Raw genomic sequence first — 23,151 nt, forward strand, 5'->3', positions numbered from 1 at the left:
GCTGTCATCTGCTTTCCCCTGGATTATTGCAGTAGCACAGTGGCTCTCAATGAAGCACTATTTTTAACCCCAACAGAGGATATTTGTCAATGAATGGAGATTTTTTTTTTTTTGTCATTATTTTGAGAAGGGAGTTTTGCTAGAAATACTGCTAAGTATCCTGCAATGCACAGGATGTGCCCCCACGAAACACAGGATTATCTTGTCAGAAATGCCAGTAATATGCTGTTAAGAAACCCTGCAATAGCTTCCTCCCAATTTGCCCCTAATAGTCTATGCTTCAAAAAGGAACTAATCACTCTCCGGCTCCAAATTCTCCAATACCTTCCCATGGTCCTTGTAATCCTTATCATCACCTATAAGGCCCTAGATAATCTTGACGGTCCCATCTCTGACCGCTCTCTCGCTTGTTCACAGCCACAGTGACATCTCACACATAAAGCAGGCTCTTGCCTCAGGTCATCTGCACTTTGAACAGTTCGCAGTTGATGCTCCACTAAACGTTATTGACCGCCAGGCACATAACATTAAACACAATGCCTTAACTAGCATACTTTGGCAAAATCGGTAAACTCTTCAAACACCATTGCAGAGCACAAAATTATGCTAAATATTAATGTAATAAATTGATGCACTGTTTTAAAGTTATACATTTTATTATCTTTTTAATGACTTAATGATTTGTTATACTTTTTAATGATAATGAAAGTGATGATAAAGGCCATCATTGATAATGACCATACATTTATCATGCCATTTAATCCTCTGAAGTACTACCTATAATAAGAAGACATTATTTCAGTTATTGGTACAGCACAACCTCATTTCTACAGACAGTTTGGACCTGGAACTGTCTCATATACGAAACTCTGTGCAACTGGACTCAGGCCTCTGACTCTTTCGTTGGAGTGAGGGTGAAGCATAGAACACCCTAAGTCAGCAGATTTACATTGGTATCACCGTTGCTATGAAGCGTGCTAAAACTCACTGACCAACCACATCTGACTCTCCAGGGCTGTCTTCCAGGTTTGGGCATATTTGACAAGGACCAAGGAGACTCTGTTGCTTGCTTAGACAGTGTTTATGTAAAATATAAACACCGAATACATAAACATTAAGAGTGGCTACAAGTAATTGCCTGTAGCATGAATGTAATTCTAAGCTGATGATCGATCTTCCCAGAATGAAATAGTGAAGCCCCTTTGCAAGCACCAGCAATGATTTCTTTTCAGCCACTCCATCATTTACTCCATCAACAGTTCTAGAGACTGTTTTTCAGGCTGTGTTTGGGGTTACAGCCAGAAAGCTGAATGAGGTCTGGGCAGAGATCTGTGCAAGAATGAAAGTCCACCTGGTCTACCCAGGCTGGTAATTAAAGAATCTTGGTTTGCAGTTCTAATACTGGCAGCTAGACGTTCCTTCTTTCTCACATGAAAGAAAGAGAGAAATTAAAAATAAAATTCATGTAGAAATATGTAGTACTGTCATGGGCATGATTTTCCCACATGACTAACTTTTCTCTCATTGCTGAAAAATGTCTAGTCTACATTGTAACTCTTCAATTAAAAAAAGATTCCTCTTTGTACTCTGCCATTTGCCTTCTTTAGCTATATTTTAGTTTAGCGACACTTTAAAACAACAATTATTTGCTTTTCTATTGCACTCATGACAGCAATTCACATTTTCCCTCCAGTACAGAGATTCCAAAGTTCATTTTAAATTTGTATGATTACTTTATTTAGAGCAGAATTTCTATACAGAAAATATAAAGAAAAAAGTTTTAAGATTTAAAGTTATTGCATTATAATATATTTTTTCTATTTTCTTCCTGAGTGGTTAGAGAGCATTTTACTGTGTACAGTATAAACACAAATAATGGAATCATGATTCTTAGAATGGAGGAAATTTGACTGAATCATTTGGTTAAGTTTCAGGATAGAAAAGATTTTTTGGTGAGAGAGCTGAGCCTTAGAAATATTTACTTACTATTGGTGATTTGGATGCCTTCCCCATCAAAAAATATTAACACTTTTCTCAAGTAATATTTTCAAGAATTAAGATGTCATCTGGTGATAAATATGTTAAAATAATAACTAAATAAAAATCACAGATTCATTTTATTGCATTATTTACAGGCAAGTTAAGATTTTTGTTCCTTGCCTTTACCTTTTCCATCACTTACTTATTACATATTAGGTTAGTTATATTGTTTTCTAATAAAAATATGGTAATGCAGTCAAATATTGAATCTGCTTAAATAATAACCTAGAGAATCAGAATATTTTTATATACATGTAGTATCAGAATATTATATATCATTATGTGTATGAGAGGGTCAAAAACTGAGGTAGCAAGATATAATGGAGCTTTCTTTGGTAAATATTATAAAAGTCCAAGAATGACTATTCACCAAAATTATGCATTTGTCAGCTTTCCCCTGTATCAGATCATAAAAGTTTAATTAACATTACCACCACTTCTGTACAAAGTTAGAAAATATGAAATGCCTCCAGACGGTGTGTTTACATGAAATCATACAATCTTCATTATAAGCAGCCATACAGAACCCAGCTCTCCATCATGAAAGCTGGCGGCCGTACAGGCAGAGGGCCGAAGGAGCAGAGGTGAATGAAACGGCAGAGGGAGAAAAAGAGCGTGAATCAGGCGCGGAGGCCAAGCACCGCCCACCAGAGGTCGACAGTGGGAGTGAGAACCAGTACGATGACTTGTACACGTTCATTCCTGGAGACAACCCAGAAAATAATGCCCGAGAGCCCCTCGTGAGCAGCAGACCACCTCTCCCTCCACCGCGACCTGTAACAGCTGCCTTCCAACTGGAAAAACCTCACTTCACATTACAAGGTAAGGTTAAGGTTAAAACAACAACTACAAAACTTTGACACACTGACATAGCATATAGTGGCGAAGCCATACAAAGATCAACTTTTAAAACCCAGAGAAGCTTTCCTCCTGTTCTTTAACAACTAGGGCCTCAGAAATCAGGTAAGAGATACCTCCCACTAACTCCCTTCCTCCCTTCCTTTCTTCCTTCCTTCCTTCCTTCTTTCCTCCTTTCCTCTCTCTCTCTCTGAGCGCCCCCCCCCTTTCACTATTCCTCGCTCCCATTCTTCCTCTCTCCCTCTCTCTTTTTCTTCCTTTTTTCTTCCAGGAAAAAAGTCTCATTACAAAACTTTCTGTAAGTAAAGAAATAAAACTTGGAAGGAGTCTGTAATTCTTCACATAAAACGAACCTCAAGCATCATGTGGAAAAGTAAGCAACAACTTTGCTTTTAAAAAAATACTCTCAGTTTTCTGACAAAAGAGAAAGGCTAATGTGTTACAGATTTGAAAATGACCTTGGACACTTCACTCAGTTGGTAGCTGCAGGGGAAGCAAGTGGTAAAGGGTCTATCACCCACTGCATTGAGACCAAAGTCAAAAAAATCTGCCTTGCTAAAGTGGAAGAACAACCGTTAAATGGCTGTGACAGCATTTGTTCCCAGATGCAGGAAGTAAGGTGTGTAATGGGGGGGTGGGGGGGGGAGTGGAGGGCAGAGATCATCCAGAGGACCTTCCATGTGAGGCTTATCTGCCTGGAATGTTCAACAGCCCCACGGACTTCCATGCTCGCTGCTAGAGTCACCAATTACCACCCACTTTATTGATCACTATTTCATGTTTACTTTCCAAATTCATAAAATGGTCTTACAAAGAAAATTTAATAAGACGGATGAAAGAAATATCTGTTATTAAAACCCCATTTGTCACTCTAGTTGTCAAGTCCTAAAAGGCTATATCAAGTCTATAAAGACTGTTTTAAAAGTGAATTTTGAAGCTATGAAATTTAGCATTTGCGTCCTTGAAGGCCTTATCTCTATAAAAGTTCAAGTTGATTAACGTGAAACTTTGCTAAGATTATGCACTATATTTAGAGATGGAAAGTACTGCTTAATGGAAAGGATGGGAAGCCTAATGGTACTTCTCTGATTCATTTCACTCATCCAGCAAACATTTATTGATCACCTACTGTGCCAAGCTCTTACAGTCTGTTGAGATAGAGCAAGGAAGTAGGGTTATCAATACTGGGAACGAGGGAGAGATGTAGCTTAGTAGTACACTGACAACAAAATTCTCGTATATTTTTCTCACTTTTACAGATGTGGATAATTTTATATAATTATTAAAATTAATTATTAAGAAATTATTAAGAGAGCAAACTTGTCTTATATCAGGTTAAAGCTCTTAAAGGAGCTAATATTAATATATTTTTTCTAATGTCAATTTCCACATATGGTATGTTGGTTAGGAGGTCTAAAATTACTCCACAGAGAGTAATTTTCACCAGATACCTAGGACCAGAAGTATAATGTTGGCTAATACATCTTCTGAGAAGTACCAAATATAAAAAGCAAAATAATACAAAAACCCCTTCCTTTTATTTAAAAACTGTATTTTTACATTTTCAATGCAGCATTACTTTTAATATCGGGGCCACCTCATCAATGCCCTAAGCATCAAATTCCTTTTGATGGATTTATGGACATAGTCATTGGAGAAAACAATAATATAGATCATTATAGAACACTTTTCAGTTTATAAAGAACATCCAGTCTTTTTATCTTCATAACAAACTTTCAAGGCAACAATCATTATAATGTTCTTTTGACTAAGACCCAAGACCCTAGGGCCCGTAATTAGAATGTGTCAAATAATTCCATGAACAGGTTTCCAGGGCTTTTGGGATTCTTATCTTTCTTACACATTCTTTCCCAATTATTTCAAAAATTGGAATTATAGGAGTGATATAGCTTAATCGTTATTCATTAATGTACAACCTGAGTTGAGAAAACTCAGGTCCAACTCCAACATGAAAAGTACAATCTTATACACTGGGGAATGAAAAGTGAAATGTATTATTTCTAGTGCAAGCCCAACTTTAGAAAGAGTTGGGGAAGGATGTGGGTGGAGGAACAAAGAGAGTTAACAGCTCAGGAAGTCAGTTCATAACAGTAAGATAGTTGACACATTCCACTAAAAATGAAACATTGTGCAAGTGTTTCCCACACACTTCATCTGGTTTCACCTGGGATGCTGTCAGTGAAACAGAAATCATGAAGTCAGAATCTCAAAACCATTTTATTCATAAGGGAAAAGGCAAGTCATAGAGATTTTAAAGTTAGTGCCAGGCATGTTGGCGTTCATACTTCTTGGGTTAAACCAACTGAAACAAGCTAAGACTCTGTTGAGAGATGATCTTGGACTCTCCTCTGGTCTCTCCTCATAAGCCTACCCAAAACAATTGCTGAATCTTCTTATAATAATATCCTTTTATTCTGCTCTAACAGCTTGTCTTTCTCCCTATCTCCTAAGTTTTTCCACTAAAATATCCATTAAGTAAACTAAAGTTTTTGGTCAGATTCTCACCAAAGAGAAGGGAGACTAGTTCTCCTTTAGTTCATGGGCATGAATCTCAGAACAACACAGAAAATTAATGATTTTTCAGTCAATAACTGAAATCCTTTCCATTTTTATTGTTCTCAATAATACTTTAAGCAAAACACTTGTCAAAAGGGCACATTTTAAAAAAAATTTCTCATTGATCTGGCAGAGAGAGCCATCCAAATTCTCTTCAACTTATTTATTGACACAGTATACAATATCTTTGTCTTCTAAATAAACTGCTGCTAGAATATTTTAATACATTCCTATAAAAATATGTAAAGATTTTATTGAATATAAAAACCATGAAAGACTGTTCTTTTCATATGAATTAATCTTCAGGCCATTGATTTTCCATGCCTTCTTTTATGTCATGAACCCTACTTTCAGTGTCCTTTATCAAAGAATGAGGTATAAGTTGGCTTATAGAAATCAAGAGAGCCAGAGTGAGACGTAGTGTAAGAAACCAAACAATGGTGGTTTTGGCTATTCCCCTCTGTCATTTTCAGAGAAATTGAATTTTAGGCAAAATACCCAGTTTAATCCCTATAAAAGGTAATATGACTTCAAATTAAAAAAAAAAAATCTGAGAGCATTACGCTTGAAAAACACAAGCTTTCAAAGCATTTGGAATTTGAGGTTTAGTTTTATAATTTGATTTCCTGATATTAAATCATTCATAAACTATGTGGAAACTATTTATATGCTTATTTATATATTTTCAAAGAAATCCAGGTCTTTAACAAACTTTTTCTGACAAATTAACAGTTACAAACTGCCAGAGGATATGTTAGTAAATTACATGGTTCACTTTTCTCTTTTTGGAATTTATAGGACAATATATAAATTGTTTGGGGGTGTGGTTCAAGCAAGTGACAGATGGACACCAATAATGCTTGAGGTATGAGTAACCACCATCTAAATGTTTCACAAGCAGGGAAAACGTTGGAACGCCAAATGGAAAGAAGCCAAAGTTGGTGTGATTCCAGTGCAAGACATGAAACAGGAGGTGAACCCAGAGGAGAGGAAGAACAGAAAGAAGATGAAAAAGATCAGGAAGAGGAGGAAGACCCGTACACTTTTGCTGAGATTGATGACAATGAATATGACACGATACTGGCCAAGAGGAGTACAAAGAAAAAGCTGGGAAGTCGGTCATTCATTATGAACAGACCTCCTGCTCCCACACCACGACCCACAAACATCCCTCCAAAAGAGGAAACTACACCTTATATCGCGCAAGGTAATTTGTTCTGTTGCTGCTGTTACTGTTTGTGTGTGTGTTTTTTGGGGGGTGGCCTCTTTTTGGGTGGGATCTAAAGTCCCAAAGATGAAAAGCATCTTTTCGAGTCATAGGTAAGCTGTATTGGACCATTTTTAAATTTAAAAATACGATGAATAAAGAAAATAAGAACAGTATGTAGGGCTCTGGTTTGTAATTGTTGATTAAGGAGGATAATTTTGACAAACCATCCAAAGAGCATGAAACCATAATATGTGTGGAGAAATACTGTTTGATGCTTCTTCCATAATTCTGTAAGAGGGAAGCTCAACACCTGTGAATAATGTGCAACACAAGAAGAGAAGGTAGGTACTTTACTTTTTGCCCCTCATTCCATTTAAGATAACTTTAAAACCCTAAACAGTTTTGAGTACTAGAATCTTAGATATGCAACCCCAGTTCCTCTGATAATTGCACTTCACCCCAATGATTAAGATTCACTTCATCCATGATAGAATTTCTACTTCATTTTAGACTTCAGTTCTCCTTTCTCATCTCAGTTAAATCTAAATAAAAAACTAGCAAATCCCTAGAGCTTTTTTATATCTGTAACCCCAGCAGGATATACTGACTTGGCTGTTCTTTCCTAACACTCTTGTATTCTCTGGTTTGGTGCACTCCATGAGTCCTTAGTGTCTAAGACGTGACTTTTATTCATCAGTGTATCACAGGCACATGCACTGAGTGTCTTTGGGGGTTAAGGTACCATCCTAGAGACTGAGAATGTGGAATAAAACAATGTCTGCATCCTTGAGGAGTTCTAGGCAACAGCTATGCAAATAAATATACAGTACAATTTGACCCTATATTAGAGATTTTTGAACAAAATGTTTGGAATCAAACAAATTTTGGGGTGACAACTAAAGCTGAGAGGCAATATATTATACATTCAAATAGCCTAAACCGGGTACCCAAACAGAGTATTTAAATATATACCACAAATCCACTTATAAAGAACACAGTTACTCATCTGTGCTTAACATGTTCAAAAGAAACCATTCTATTGTTTAAGTGGCATGTGTTGAGAAGTTTGTATAAGAAAATTTAGCAAGTTTTTTACTGATGTACTAGATGCCTACTTAACAGTGATCTACTGCTGATAATGTTCAAGACACTATTATAAAAAAGGAAACAATAACAAATTAATAAAGGTTTCAGCTAAAATAAAATGTCAGCTGGAACAATTATCTAGATTATTAAGGGAGGGAATAAGCTGTAATTAGAACTTCTCAGATTGTCTACCATAGTGGCTCTAGGATATTACAGTCAGGCCTTCATATCCGTGGATTCCACATCTGAGGATTCAACCAACTGCACATAGAAAATATTCAATAAAAGAAAATTCCAGAAAGTACCACAAAGCAAATCTGCCTCCAGGGCAACTGCTTACATAACATTTATATTGTATTTACAACTATTTTTATAGCATTTACATTGCATTAAGTATTATAAGTAATCTAGAGTGATTTAAAGTATACGAGAGGATGTGCAGAGGTTATTGGCAAATACTATACCATTTTAGAAAAGAGACTTGAGCATCTGCAGATTTTGGTATGGGGGAGGGGTGTCCTGGAACCAATTCCCTGCAGATGCCAAGGGACACCTGTACTAGCTCTTTGACAAGTTTACTAAATCCCAATAAATAATTTTGAAGAGGGAAGTTAGATATATAACTCAATAAAAGAATTTAGTTATATTCTGGAAATTTTTGAAGAGGTACATCACCTTCTGTATCTCAATCTCTAGGGAGTTCTCAGGACCACAATATAGACTCCCATGTTGCGTTTCTCTGCTTTTTGCTCTTTATCTTGTCATCCTTCTATCAACTGTCATATTCTTATTTTCCACGAGTGCATTCTTGTTTTCCGTTTGTTCTTGTTCTATATCATTCTTTTCTCTTTCTTTAGTGGTGGTGCAGGCAATGAAGTTCAATATCTTTGTCATGGCTTTTGTTTCATTTTGCTTTGATTTGAGTTTTTAAATTTCTGCGATTTTAAGTTTTCTTTAGTTCTCATATTGTCTCTATTATCTTTGCTTGTTGTTTGTTTGTTTCGTCTGGGATGCTTGATACCCCCATAAAATATCTGACTATTCTTAGCGATGCTTTCATGCTTAAGAATGAAGCACCAAAAATCTGAATGGAAACGCTACTTGCTAACTTGTGGATTGCACTATAGGGTAATGAGGTAACCAGCTTTTTCATTGAATTACCCTAAAGTGTTAGTTTAGAAAGATCTATTCTCTACGTTTTTCAATATTTCTAGAATAAATTCCAACTAACTCTAACCTACATTTGTATACCTGGTTGCCAGCACACTGATATCAGAGTGTGGGAAAAAGACTGGGAAATTTCACCACTCAGAGTGCACTATTTAACTTGTTCTCCCTGTGTTCAGTCCAGTGTGTAACTCCTTCCACCCACTGTGCCTTGTGTGCCATGGTCAGAACTACTTCTATTCAATTTCTCCAAGGACAAACTGTCCATCATAGATGATTGCCTCATTTCATTAGAGAAGGAATTAGAGACAATGACTGCTTTAGACTGTCAACCAAGCCCCACATTAAATAAGAGAATTGAGATGGTTTTCCTCCTCATTCATATATTTATTAATTACATAAAGATTTATTGAGTACCAAATGATAAAGTCTTTCTGTGTGTTAATTATGTAAATCCCCTACATAACAGCGGTACAATTTGTCATTTATACACACACACACACACACACACACACACACACACACACACACACAGGAACTTTAAAGAATCTTAGAAATCTTGAGTTTCTAAGAACTTTTAAAGGCTATTTATCTCATCCCAAGCCCAACAGCCTTCAACATTTACAAGAAATCTTTCATTCAATTACACAATCTAATTTGTTCTCACAACATCTGTGTTATATGCAGACAGGAATCAGTGTTACATTCTGTGATTTTGTTTTTGTTTTTGTTTTTGTTTTGCACCTAAGTATATAAAAGCACGTATGGTTATTTTCTCCATATTTCAGATTAGTAGCAAAAACTGAACTGTAAATGAGGTCATCAAAGTCCCTTTCCATTATTTCTTCCTTTTCTCTTTCACTGGAATATACTTGCTTGCTTCTTCCTTTTATGCTATTGATTGTTGATCATTCTGTTCTCACATTAGGAAAACATTACCTCATCAGCCAGTTCTTTTGTGATGTTCTTTGCATTTCACAGGGTAAATGTCTTTCATCACGGCTTCCTTTTTTCTTTCCTAGCTCAGGCAAATCTATTAAATAGAATATCCACCATTTCCCAGAAAGCCATCCATTCAATTAGAAGAACATTAATTTACCCCAATTCTTGCCAGAGCACAGAAGTTGTAGCAGAATGCTGGCACATCCAGGGTGTGTTAAAGTAGCCAGAAGAGAAGGATGTGGAGTAGGGGATGGAAAAAGAATGAAGGATGCATAATCCCAACTTACTATTTCAGAAACTCAAGAAAGTTATAGCAAAGTGACTAGGCAAATAAACCAGAGAGATACGGGAAAATCATGTTGGCTTTTGTGAGATAATGGGATATATATATATATATATATATATATACACACACACATATATATATATATTCCAAACCTATATATATATATATATATATATATATATAGGTTTCTACCCTCAGTTCCTGACACAGAGGTCCTGAAACCCTTGTAATTTCCTGGGTGGTAGGAGTGTTTTTGTTCTAATGAGGTGGCTCTGAGTGGACTCCTGGATGGCTCCTGGAGGAGGGTTAGTATGGGAAAGTCCAAGCAGTGATTAGAAGCTTGGAATTTTCAACCCTAACCCTATTCTCTAGAGAAAGGCAAAGGGCTAAAGATGGAGTTAATGATCAGTCATGCCTATGTGAGGAAGCCTCAATAAGACCCTGATATTAGGGGTTTCCAGGAGCTTCCAGGTTGGCAAACAGGTCCACATAGGAACGGTGACACACCCAAGCTCCATGGGTACAGATTTACCTGTACTGGGGACTCCCAGACCTTGCCCTATATATCTCTTTATCTGGCTGTTCATCTGTATCCTTTATCATATTCTTTAAAACAAGTGTTTCCCTGAGTCCTATGAGCTGCTCTAGCAAATTAATCAAACCTGAGGAGGGGGTTGTGAGAATCTCCAATTTGTAACACAATCAGACAGAAATTGTGGGTAACCTGGGAATCTACCACTTGGGATTGGCACCTGAAGTAGAGAGGAAGCAGGCTTGTGGGACTGAGCTCTTAGTCTGTGGAATCTGACACTACCTCCAGGTAGATATTCTCAGAATTGAATGAAATTAAATTCAATTGGAGGATATCCAAATGGTGTTGAAGGGCTGCTTGGTGGGGGAAAATCCGCACACATTTGATGACCAGAAGCGTCTGAAATGAAGTGTGAGAGTAGAGGAGACACATGGGAAAGAAAGGCCCAGGAGGAAAAGTGGGTTTTCCCAATGCTGCTTCGCAAGGAGGATTCAGATTCGCTGATATTACCTAAGCAAATAACTTCATATATCTGAGATGCAAATTCCTCATTGTAAGTTGGGAATAGAAATAACATCTACTTTAAGGATTGTTGTCATCTTTAAGTGAGATAAAATTAACAGCTACTCAGCACAATAGTTGGTATGTGATATACACTCAATAGATAATAATTAAAAGCAATTCTACTTTGTCTTTCCTCAGTTTCTGGGCAGACGGTGACTTTGATTAACTTCAAATTCTAGAAGAAGTGTGTGCTTCCTAGATTCTGGGGAGTTAGAAGTTAAGGAAACTATTACAGATGGAATTGGGGTCAGGATAGCCTTTCCTCTAAAGGAACAAGTTGGCTTAGTCTACTCCTTATGATAATAATTATTAGGCAACTTTCATGATAATTTCTAATTCATGAAATAATCCTGCATAGTTGGCATTAATAGGCTCATTTTAGAGATACGGAGGGAATTCCCTGGTGGTCCAGTGGTTAGGACTCCGTGCTTTCACTGCCGAGGGCCCAGGTTGGGGGAACAAAGATCCCACAAGCTGCACGGCGTGGCCAAAAAAAAAAAAAAAAAAAAAAGAGGTACTTTTCCTAAAAAGCAAGGTATGCAATAAATAAATAAATAAATAATTTTAAAATAGAGATACGGAAACTGATGTTCAGTGAGTTTCAGTGTCTTGCCTATGATGATACAACAAGGAAGGGGAAGATGTGTGATTTGGACCCGACCCAGCTCAATCTGGCTACCACATTTGTACACATGGTAGGACAAATTTTCTTCCTTGATGTATTTATTTCTGGGTCATTAGTTAATATTTATTTCTTCCTTCTAACCCATAAGATCCATAAAAGAAGAGACCAATCATTTGTTTTTGCCCTTTAAAACCTCATCTGTTTTTGTATCTTTGGTGCCAAGCTCAGTGCTAAATTCATAGCAGAAACCATGAATATTTGATGAATATTAATTGAATGAATACAAGGACGAATAAATGATAAAAGTAACAAGAACTACATCAATGTGGGTAGAATAGGAGACTTCACTAACACTACAGAGGATGGTGAGAAGAATATATCAATCTAGTAATTCCTAAATTTCCCCTCTTTTAAACCATCTAAGTACTCCTAATTTGAAGAGGGGATCCTGTACCTAAGGGGACAAAGTTCTAGGATATTCACTTATAGCTAAGCATTGTAACTGCTTTCACACAGCATAACATATCAGAGAGAAGCTCTATTTCCACCATCACCACCATCTCCTATCCCCAGAAATGTGACTTATTAATACAAAATTGAATCCATGGTTCATTTTATTTTATTTATTTATTTATTTTTTCACACACACACACACTGTATTTTATTTTTACAAGAGATAAATAGACTGACACCAAGCATTGTACGTGGATGACCACAACAAAAGCAACAATGATTGCAATTACCAAACATGAAACACACTCATACTATGTCATAATATTGACATTCAGTCCAGTAATCCTCCACTGTAACAGCTCCTTTACTTTGCAGTGAAAATTGATTTGTATATTCTTTGCCTCTGAGTCCTTGTGGGATTTTTTTTTTTTTTAATTCAGACAGAAAGTCACAAAAATTATACTCATCCTCATCAGTTCATTCAGTCCCATGTAATTAATTTCTTTTTTCATCTTGATCTTTTGTTAGCACTTTTATGAGTTCATCAGTTTTTCATTAGAGTTCTGAAAATGCTTATTCATTCAGTTCAGCAGTACAGTCAGTTACCAGAAACCTGTACTTGTCAGAGTCTTTTCCATGAATTTCTTGAAGATGAAACCCTTTTATAGGAACATATTTGCAAAAGCATCAGAGTACACCCAGAACTGTCTGTAAATGACAAAAGACTTAAAAATGACCACAGTTAAAGATTTGATGAAAGTTCATAATAATGCAGTTGGCAAGAAAATTAGTTATTTCTGAGATATACATTTTTTTTTTTCACACACACACACTGTATTTTATTTTTACAAGAGATAAATAGACTGACACCAAGCACTGTACATGGATGACCACAACAAAAGCAACAATGATTGCAATTACCAAACATGAAACACACTCATACTATGTCATAATATTGACATTCAGTCCAGTAATCCTCCACTGTAACAGCTCCTTTACTTTGCAGTGAAAATTGATTTGTATATTCTTTGCCTCTGAGTCCTTGTGGGATTTTTTTTTTTTTAATTCAGACAGAAAGTCACAAAAATTATACTCATCCTCATCAGTTCACTCAGTCCCATGTAATTAATTGTTTTTTTTCATCTTGATCTTTTGTTAGCACTTTTATGAGTTCATCAGTTTTTCATCAGAGTTCTGAAAATGCTTATTCATTCAGTTCAGCAGTAGAGTCAGTTACCAGAAACCTGTATTTGTCAGAGTCTTTTCCATGAATTTCTTGAAGATGAAACCCTTTTATAGGAACATATTTGCAAAATCATCAGAGTACACCCAGAACTGTCTGTAAATGTCAAAAGACTTAAAAGTGACCACGGTAAAAGATTTGATGAAAGTTCATAATAATGCAGTTGACAAGAAAATTAGTTATTTCTGAGATATACATTTTAAAGTAATAACTAGGATTATTACTTATAACATTATACCAGAACATATAAGATTTTTAGAAATTTCATGTAATGTCTGAAACATTTATATTAACATATTTCCATACATATTTCCATACAAATACAAATATAAGATTTTTAGAAATTTCATGTAATGTCTGAAACATTTATATTAACATATTTCCATACAAATAACCCAATGAAAGTTTAGTATTAGTTGTTTTGTTTGTTTGTTTTTTTATACTGCAGGTTCTTATTAGGCATCAATTTTATACACATCAGTGTATACATGTCAATCCCAATCGCCCAATTCAGCACACCACCATCCCCACCCCACCGCAGTTTTCCCCCCTTTGTGTCCATATGTCCGTTCTCTACATCTGTGTCTCAACTTCTGCCCTGCAAACCGGCTCATCTGTACCATTTTTCTAGGTTCCACATACATGCATTAATATACGATATTTGTTTTTCTCTTTCTGACTTACTTCACTCTGTATGACAGTCTCTAGATCCATCCACTTCTCAACAAATGACTCAATTTCGTTCCTTTTTATGGCTGAGTAATATTCCATTGTATATATGTACCACATCTTTTTTATCCATTTGTCTGTTGATGGGCATTTAGGTTGCTTCCATGATCTGGCTATGGTAAATAGTGCTGCAATGAACATTCGGGTGCATGTGTCTTTTTGAATTACGGTTTTCTCTGGGTATATGCCCAGTCGTGGGATTGCTGGGTCATATGGTAATTCTATTTTTAGTTTTTTAAGGAACCTCCATATTGTTCTCCATAGTGGCTGTATCAGTTTACATTCCCACCAACAGTGCAAGAGGGTTCCCTTTTCTCCACACCCTCTCCAGCATTTGTTGTTTGTAGATTTTCTGATGATGCCCATTCTAACAGGAGTGAGGTGATACCTCATTGTAGTTTTGATTTGCATTTCTCTAATAATTAGTGATGTTGAGCATCTTTTCATGTGCTTCATGGCCGTCTGTATGTCTTCTTTGGAGAAATGTCTATTTAGGTCTTCTGCCCATTTTTGGATTGGGGTGTTTGTTTCTTTAATATTGAGCTGAATGAGCTGTTTATATATTTTGGAGATTAATCCTTTGTCCATTGATTCGTTTGCAAATATTTTCTCCCATTCTGAGGGTTGTCTTTTCGTCTTGTTTATGGTTTCCTTTGCTGTGCAAAAGCTTTGAAGTTTCATTAGGTCCCATTTGTTTATTTTTGTTTTTATTTCCATTACTCTAGGAGGTGGATCAAAAAAGATCTTGCTGTGATTTATGTCAAAGAGTGTTCTTCCTATGTTTTCCTCTAAGAGTTTTATAGTGTCCAGTCTTATATTTAGGTCTCTAATCCATTTTGAGTTTATTTTTGTGTATGGTGTTAGGGAGTATTCTAATTTCATTCTTTTACATGTAGCTGTCCAGTTTTCCCAGCACCACTTATTGAAGAGACTGTCTTTTCTCCATTGTATATCTTTGCCTCCTTTGTCATAGATTAGTTGACAATAGGTGCGTGGGTTAATCTCTGGGCTTTCTATCTTGTTCCATTGATCTATGTTTCTGTTTTTGTGCCAGTACCATATTGTCTTGATTACTGTAGCTTTGTAGTATAGTCTGAAGTCAGGGAGTCTGATTCCTCCAGCTCCATTTTTTTCCCTAAAGACTGCTTTGGCTATTTGGGGTCTTTTGTGTCTCCATACAAATTTTAAGATGATTTGTTCTAGCTCTGTAAAAAATGCCATTGGTAATTTGATAGGGATTGCATTGAATCTGTAGATTGCTTTGGGTAGTATACTCATTTTCACAATGTTGATTCTTCCAATCCAAGAACATGGTATATCTCTCCATCTGTTGGTATCATCTTTAATTTCTTTCATCAGTGTCTTATAGTTTTCTGCATACAGGTCTTTTGTCTCCCTAGGTAGGTTTATTCCTAGGTATTTTATTCTTTTTGTTGCAATGGTAAATGGGAGTGTTTCCATAATTTCTCTTTCAGATTTTTCATCATTAGTGTATAGGAATGCAAGAGATTTCTGTGCATTAATTTTGTATCCTGCAACTTTACCATATTCATTAATTAGCTCTAGCAGTTTTCTGGTGGCAGTTTTAGGATTCTCTATGTATAGTATCATGTCATCCGCAAACAGTGACAGTTTTACTTCTTCTTTTCCAATTTGTATTCCTTTTATTTCTTTTTCTTCTCTGATTGCCGTGGCTAGGACTTCCAGAACTATGTTGAATAATAGTGGTGAGAGTGGACATCCTTGTCTCTTTCCTGATCTTAGAGGAAATGCTTTCAGTTTTTCACCATTGAGAATGATGTTTGCTGTGGGTTTGTCATATATGGCCTTTATTATGTTGAGGTAGGTTCCCTCTATGCCCACTTTCTGGAGAGTTTTTATCAGAAATGGGTGTTGAATTTTGTCAAAAGCTTTTTCTGCATCTATTGAGATGATCATATGGTTTTTATTCTTCAATTTGTTAATATGGTGTATCACATTGATTGATTTGCATATATTGAAGAATCCTTGCATCCCTGGGATAAATCCCACTTGATCGTGGTGTATGATCCTTTTAATGTGTTGTTGGTTTCTGTTTGCTAGTATTTTGTTGAGGATTTTTGCATCTATATTCATCAGTGATATTGATCTGTAATTTTCTTTTTTTGTAGTGTCTTTGTCTGGTTTTGGTATCAGGGTGATGGTGGCCTCATAGAATGAGTTTGGGAGTGTTCCTTCCTCTGCAATTTTTTGGAAGAGTTTGAGAAGAATAGGTGTTAGCTCTTCTCTAAATGTTTGATAGAATTCACCTGTGAAGCCATCTGGTCCTGGACTTTTGTTTGTTGGAAGATTTTTAATCACAGTTTCAATTTCATTACTTGTGATTAGTCTGTTCATATTTTCTGTTTCTTCCTGGTTCAGTCTTGGAAGGTTATACCTTTCTAAAAATTTGTCCATTTCTTCCAAGTTGTCCATTTTATTGGCATAAAGTTGCTTGTAGTAGTCTCTTAGGATGCTTTGTATTTCTGCGGTGTCTGTTGTAACTTCTCCTTTTTCATTTCTGATTTTATTGATTTGAGTCCTCTCCCTCTTTTTCTAGATGAGTCTGGCTAATGGCTTATCAATTTTGTTTATCTTCTCAAAGAACATGTTTCATTTTATTAAGAGATATGTTTCTGGATTTTTTATTCCATTCTTGGTATACTAAACCTAATTTTATGTTAGTAACCGTGAAAAGAATAACTCATTTTTCTTAAATGAAAAGTTTTTGAAGTCTGCCTGCCTTCAAAAATCATATTCTCTCCATCTTTTTCTCCCTATAATATTGGAAAGGATCAGGTTCATTAAGCTTCAAGAATATAGAGGAATTAACATGGATTTACAGTCCTTCTTAGTGACAAAATTCTTGATTTAAGACAAATCAAAGAAAGAAATGAGCATTTTTCATAGTATAGATAGATGGGTAGTAAAACTATATCCATAAATCATACAAAGAGATGACTGCCTGTTTGGGAAAATTTTTCAAATTTTTTTCAAATCAAAGGACAATTTCCCATTTTCCCGTCACACAATTAATAAAACCAAGATCCTTCTTCAGAATTCATGTTGCTGATTTGGGGTAGAATATAATTTCCCTTTCAATTTTCAATTGCTACTGAGTTGCCCTTGGCATTTTACAGTGCAACAAAGTTGTGTGCGACCTTTTTGAGAGCTACTCAGCTACTGGGACCCCAAAATGTCAAGTACAACTCAGTTGCTCTCAGAAATTTTCCACTTGCAATTCACTTGTACTTGAAATTGATCACATACAATGCAATGGAAATGCAAACAGAAAAAAAAAAACCTTGTAGAATCTCTTAGGAAAATTAATCCATATCATTATAAATGGGGCAGAATGGATTGGCCTCTATCCTCATTAGTGAAGAAATATTGTCAAATGGATTAAAGTAAGCCTTAGATCAAGTGCCCTAGGTTCTACTCTGTGGCCCGGTGACCTTGTCCAAACCATGAGCTTTAGGACTTTGTATATATATCACAGGTAGTCTCAGGATAGAGGACATATTTATCATCTATTTGTAAGCCCAGTGTCCCTGCCTTCCCCGTCAGCCTCTGCGTCCCTCCTTTTCCTGATAGAGTACTGGCACAGCTCTGACAAGAAGCAGTTGTTCAGACGTGTGCTCACATTGGGAATTCTGGTCTTTTTCTCCTTAACATACGTTGCTCCTAGAGTCTCTGTTAAATTTGTCTTTTAGTAGAAGCCCAATTGGCCTAGAGTAGCAGTTCTTAACGGGTGGTGATTTGCCTCCCAGGAGACATTTGGAGACATTTGGCAATGTTTAGAGACATTTTGATTGTCATGGCTAAGACAGTACTACTGGCATCTACGCTAGGCCACAAAACATGTCTCAACAAATTTAAGAGGATAGAAATTATATCAAGCATTTTTTCCAACCACAACGGTATGAAACTAGAAATCAGTTACAGGGGAGAGATGGGAAAAACACAAACATGTGGAGACTAAGCAACATGCTACTAAAAAAAACAATGGGTCAGTGAAGAAATCAAAGAGGAAGTCAGAAAATAAAATGAAATGAAAATAAAAACACAACTTTCCAAAATCTATGGGACACAGCAAAAGCAATGCTGAGAGGGAAGTTTATAGCAAAACAGGTCCACCTCAAGAAACAAGAAAATCTCAAATAAGCAGCCCTGTCCTTTTGAAATTTTCAATCTGCATTTTTGTAGTTTGAGTCTTATTGGCAGAACTAGTATTTAATATTTGTTCAACGTGAACGTGACCAGATCCTACTGGTTACTTCTTAGGCCAGCAATATTTCCTGATATAAGAGAAAAGAAAGAGGCCAGAGAAATTACTTTTGGTAATCACTAAGCGTGAACCAAAAGGTGAACTCATCGCGGCTTCTAGAGTATTGCAGTGACTTCCTAACAACCCAAACCACTTCTCTTTGAAACAAAAGGAAAATGACCAGGGATGTTACTGGAGGACTGTCTACACTGATATCATTTTTTATTGACTACAAGTGTTCAAGAAGTAAAATCAGGCAGTGAGCACACATGAAATCATATGGGAGGAAACGAGCCCCTAGTCCAGTGCTCTGCAAGCAGTAGTTGTTCAGTACATGTTGCCTGCCTGGTAGCAAAATGAAGAAAGACCTGCCTACCCAGTGGTGGAGTAGAGACTTTGCTAATAAACTCATTACAATGGGCCTCAAGCTCTAATTACACAGAATTCCATAAACCGATTGCTCTCTTTCTCTCAATGTCCCAACTTCCTGGATAAGAAACATTTCAAGAATCGAAATATTCTTATTTGCATCAAAAAGGATAAATATGCAAATAAAAAGTTTGTATTCTACTCTAATGAAAATTCAGTTCCTTAGAAGTAGAGAAAGTAATTTATACTGCGATTTCCTGGTTTGGGAGAGGATTTTTATGGGAACACGTCTATCAGACTTAAAGTTTCCATTACAAACTGGAAAGAAAATTAATGTTTTCTCCTTAGGAAACCAAAGCATTCATTGATATTTCCACTGAATTAGAATTTCTCTGCTATTTTCCTTCATGCAGATATGTACTTTCCAACTTCCCATCGCCACCAATCTCCCGAGTACACTAACCACATCCGTGACCTCATGTGTGCTGGCTGATCATTTGTAGATTCTCCCCTCCCACTCCCCCAAAAGAAGCCACAACTCCTGACTATATGTCTGCAGTCAGTAAACTACTTTCAGGTGAAAGACCTTCATGTTATGTGTCTGATGTGACTATTTCTGTCTGTGGCCATGACACCCCTAGCGTGCCTATTCAAATGTGGTGACCTGTGTTTGATAAATGTGTTGAAATTGGCAACCCATAACTATTGCTAACAGAATGAAATGGTGCTTTTAAGCTGACTGGAGTGCTCAGTCTATCTTGATCCATTTGCAAAGAGGCTACATCTCTTCTCTGAGCTTGGATTTGATTAGTCAGTATGACTACTCATAGGGTTAGAACATTCTGTTCCCTGCCTTCACTGGCTAGACAAAGGGGTTGTTTACACTGCTTTCCTTTGCCTCACTCTGCCTTTCTGTAATTACCATTCACAGGGTGCAAACTGGGGGAACAAAGTAGGAAGAGTAAGGCTACAGAGGTTGCGTTATGACCCTTGCCCTTCCTGATTGTTTCTTATCTCTGCCCTCTCTCATGAGTAGGCCCTAATGACACATTTGACTTTTGCTTAAAATAATACACCAAAGTGGAGGACAGTATGGAAACTGACCGCATTTTATTGACCTTTGCATCCTTAGGACCTAGCACAGCACTTAGCTACATAGTTAGCAATCTAATGAAAGTTTGCTGAGTGTTTAGTAAACATACTGCTGCCACCTATACTGAGGACCTGAGGCACAATACAGATTTGTATATTTCATTTTATGCCAAATCCCTAGTTTCAAGAATCATCATCAGTGATAGGTATGCAGCTCTAAACAGCATTTCACTTCACACTTCTAATGGGCATGGAACATCAAGGGGTTTGTGGTTTGTAATTCATATCTTTATGAACGCATTTGGCTACGCATTACACAGACTTTCCATTAGCTTAGCCACTTATAAAATAATTCCAAATAAGCTTTATCAGATTTTCAAAGAAGGGCAGCCCTGGAAGAATCTGTTTGGTTGAAATAGGCCACTAATGAGGTTGATGTGAAGAACGTTCTTGCAGAAGCAACCTGGAAAGACAAATAGTGCAAGTGAATTCGTTATATTTCCCCTTCTCCTCCTCCTCTGCTCTTCTGATTGTTCTGCTTTGCTTAACATTTTGAACATTTAATACTATGCTAATTTTTTCCATTCAGTGTCATTTCCATTCCAGAGAAAATTTTATAGAAGTCATTCCACCAAATATTTAAAATAAATGGGGGTGATATTTGGGGCATTTGCATTGTTTGAGATTATTTTGAACCTCAAAAATTGTTTTTCTTTCTTTATGGACTTTTTTAATGTTTAAAGGTAGTGACAGCTACTAATAATGCGTTCATTAGCCTTTCTCCTCAAATTCCAATTTTAGGTAGGAAGAGAAAAATAAGGTTTCACTAGGGCAGAGTCATCAAAACTGACGTTACGTCATAATTGCCTTCATAGCATCATTTGAACGTTGACGCAATAAAATGCGGTCAAAAATATTCTCCAGGAATTCAAACACATAGGGACAGGACTGTCTCCGTATATTATGAAAAACTAACATTGGTCTGTGATTTAACTGGCTAGTGTTTCTGTTAGTCTAAGCCCCCAGTAAAAAGAATCTCCCCCTCAAAGCATAGCATTCTATTTAAATTCATGTTCATTGGAGAATTCATCCAGGAACCATTTGGCCTGGAATGACTTGGGAAAAAAGGATTGGTAGCGTTTTGGAATATCAGAACTGAGTAAGACACGAGAGATCATCTCATCTAAGCCTTAACTTTATTGGCAAAGGAAATAAAGGCCCAGAAGGAGAAAGCCATTTTCCCATGTCATGCACGTTGATAGTGTTAAGGCAAAACTATACCCCTTCCACTGTGCCAAGCAGATTAGCATTCTAGTATATAGATTGTTTTTCAGTTGCTATATGTTTAGAATAGAGTCTCATCTTACCAAAAATCCTGTTGTATAAAGATACATACCTTCCATATATAAATCTGAATGATCCATATACCCAGTGCTTGGTTCTCCCTATATCATGGATTTTATAGTTACCTCTCATAAACGTTGTGTGGGTGAGATGGTAAACATAAAATGTATAAAGCTTTCTAGAACAAAGATTTCGCTGGTAGAAGCAATTTAAATGTTTCAGCTAATATTCACTGCAAAAAGAAAGATGAACAAAGTCTGGAATTTTATATCTATGTATTCTTTTCCTAAGGCTAACAGAGCATGTGTCCTTGGTATGCATGTTTGCGTCGGTGATCATTTGGATGGGCTAGCTCTTTCTTCAGGAAACACGTTAATATAGGTGTCTTCCCAAGGTTAACTTATATTCAAAAACACCTCCCAGCTTTCATAACAATGAGAAACAGTGTGTTTGGCAATATGCTAATTGCTAATTGAGTTCTTGTAAGGAAATGAGGCTTGTCTATAGGTGAAAGGAGGGGAACAGTTGTAGTGGGTGGAGCTGGAGGTGAGTTAGGACGGAATTTCAAGGGAGGTTATTGTGGTAGAGCGGATTTTTGTACTATGGGGCATGATTTAGTGCCCCTCCTGCTCTTAATGAGTTCTGTTATCAGCACTTTCATCATCATTCTACTCAGAGTGTCCTACTCTCCCACCCTAGTTCTCCACCCCATCCCAGGCTGTTCTAGCTACAAACGCTGCTGAAATGTCAACAATAAAGAAATATGCTGCTCTCACTTCTTAATCTAGAAACTGAGCATGTTTACCTGTTTAACATTTACTGTATTTCACAAAGTCTGGACATGTGTTGTCAAAAAATGTATTTCAATAAAATATAAGGTGTAAAATGATTTTTAACAAATGAATGCCAAAAAGCTGGAAAAAAACTCTAGTACTCCATGGCTTCAAAATTTATCAGAGTTCTTAAAACTTATCAATTAATATACTTTTTATTGGAAGAATTTATTTTCTGAATTTATCTTTGGATTCAGATTATTTCCCATATTAATGATGCCAGATTACAGCTTTTTTGTCTGAGACAGTCTCAGTTTCTATCTTAACAATATTGGCGAAAAAGCACAGAGTGTCTGCATGTTATTAAAATTTCAAAAGTGTCTTATTCTTTCAAGACTTTCAGAACCGGCCAATGAAAAAAGTCAAGCACCACTTATAAAAATGCTTTTATTATCCTAAAATATATTCACATACCATATATCCATCAGTATATTTTATTTGAGAAAAAAATGTAAGCCACAAACCCAGAACTTGCCAATAAGTTATATTTAGCATGTTTTCCAAATACTAACTTGAAGCAGAAACTTGATTTTCAACCAAAAATGTTATTTCATGTGTATAATTTCTCTTAAACACATCATACTTTGAAAGTACATTCGCTTCTCCTGTTTGAAGGACAGAGCAGAGTACCTTTTTTCTTGATAACAGCTGGCAGAGTATATGTGCTTAATAAATAATTATTGATTTGCTATGGCTTAGGGAACTTTCTTAAATTTGAAAAAAATGCTATCTGGATTCATCACAGATATGACCTTGATATTAGATTGATTTAAAGAATACTAAGACCAAAGGCAGAGATCCACAATAACTGCTGGGCTGCATCTCCCAGGCAGAGTGCTGAAGCGCCATCCACACTCCCACTGTGGTGTGCCTCCGCCAGACTGTCCCAGCAACACCTGGGGAGCGGCTAAAAAGA

The 23,151-nt window shown here is 36.5% G+C and overlaps 1 protein-coding gene across 9 annotated transcripts in view; it reads left to right on the forward strand.

The window, feature by feature from the left end:
• BANK1 (B cell scaffold protein with ankyrin repeats 1) overlaps positions 1 to 23,151 on the forward strand; it is a 498,899-nt gene that overhangs the window by 443,525 nt on the left and 32,223 nt on the right. For 5 of the 9 annotated variants that reach the window (XR_014263843.1, XM_082462342.1, XM_082462343.1 and 2 more), the window contains exons 9-10: positions 2,554 to 2,862; positions 6,374 to 6,682. Coding sequence is in view for 8 of the 9 variants with exons in the window: in XM_082462342.1 (XP_082318468.1) it covers positions 2,554 to 2,862; positions 6,374 to 6,682 (618 nt within the window). In the remaining variant the exon portion in view is untranslated. The remainder of the gene's footprint in view (positions 1 to 2,553; positions 2,863 to 6,373; positions 6,683 to 23,151) is intronic. The other 4 variants (XM_082462338.1, XM_082462341.1, XM_082462339.1 and 1 more) reach the window with 3 other exon arrangements.

The sequence above is a fragment of the Balaenoptera physalus genome, assembly GCF_965194825.1.
Source record: "Balaenoptera physalus genome assembly, chromosome: 5".
Classification (NCBI taxonomy): Eukaryota; Metazoa; Chordata; class Mammalia; order Artiodactyla; family Balaenopteridae; genus Balaenoptera; species Balaenoptera physalus.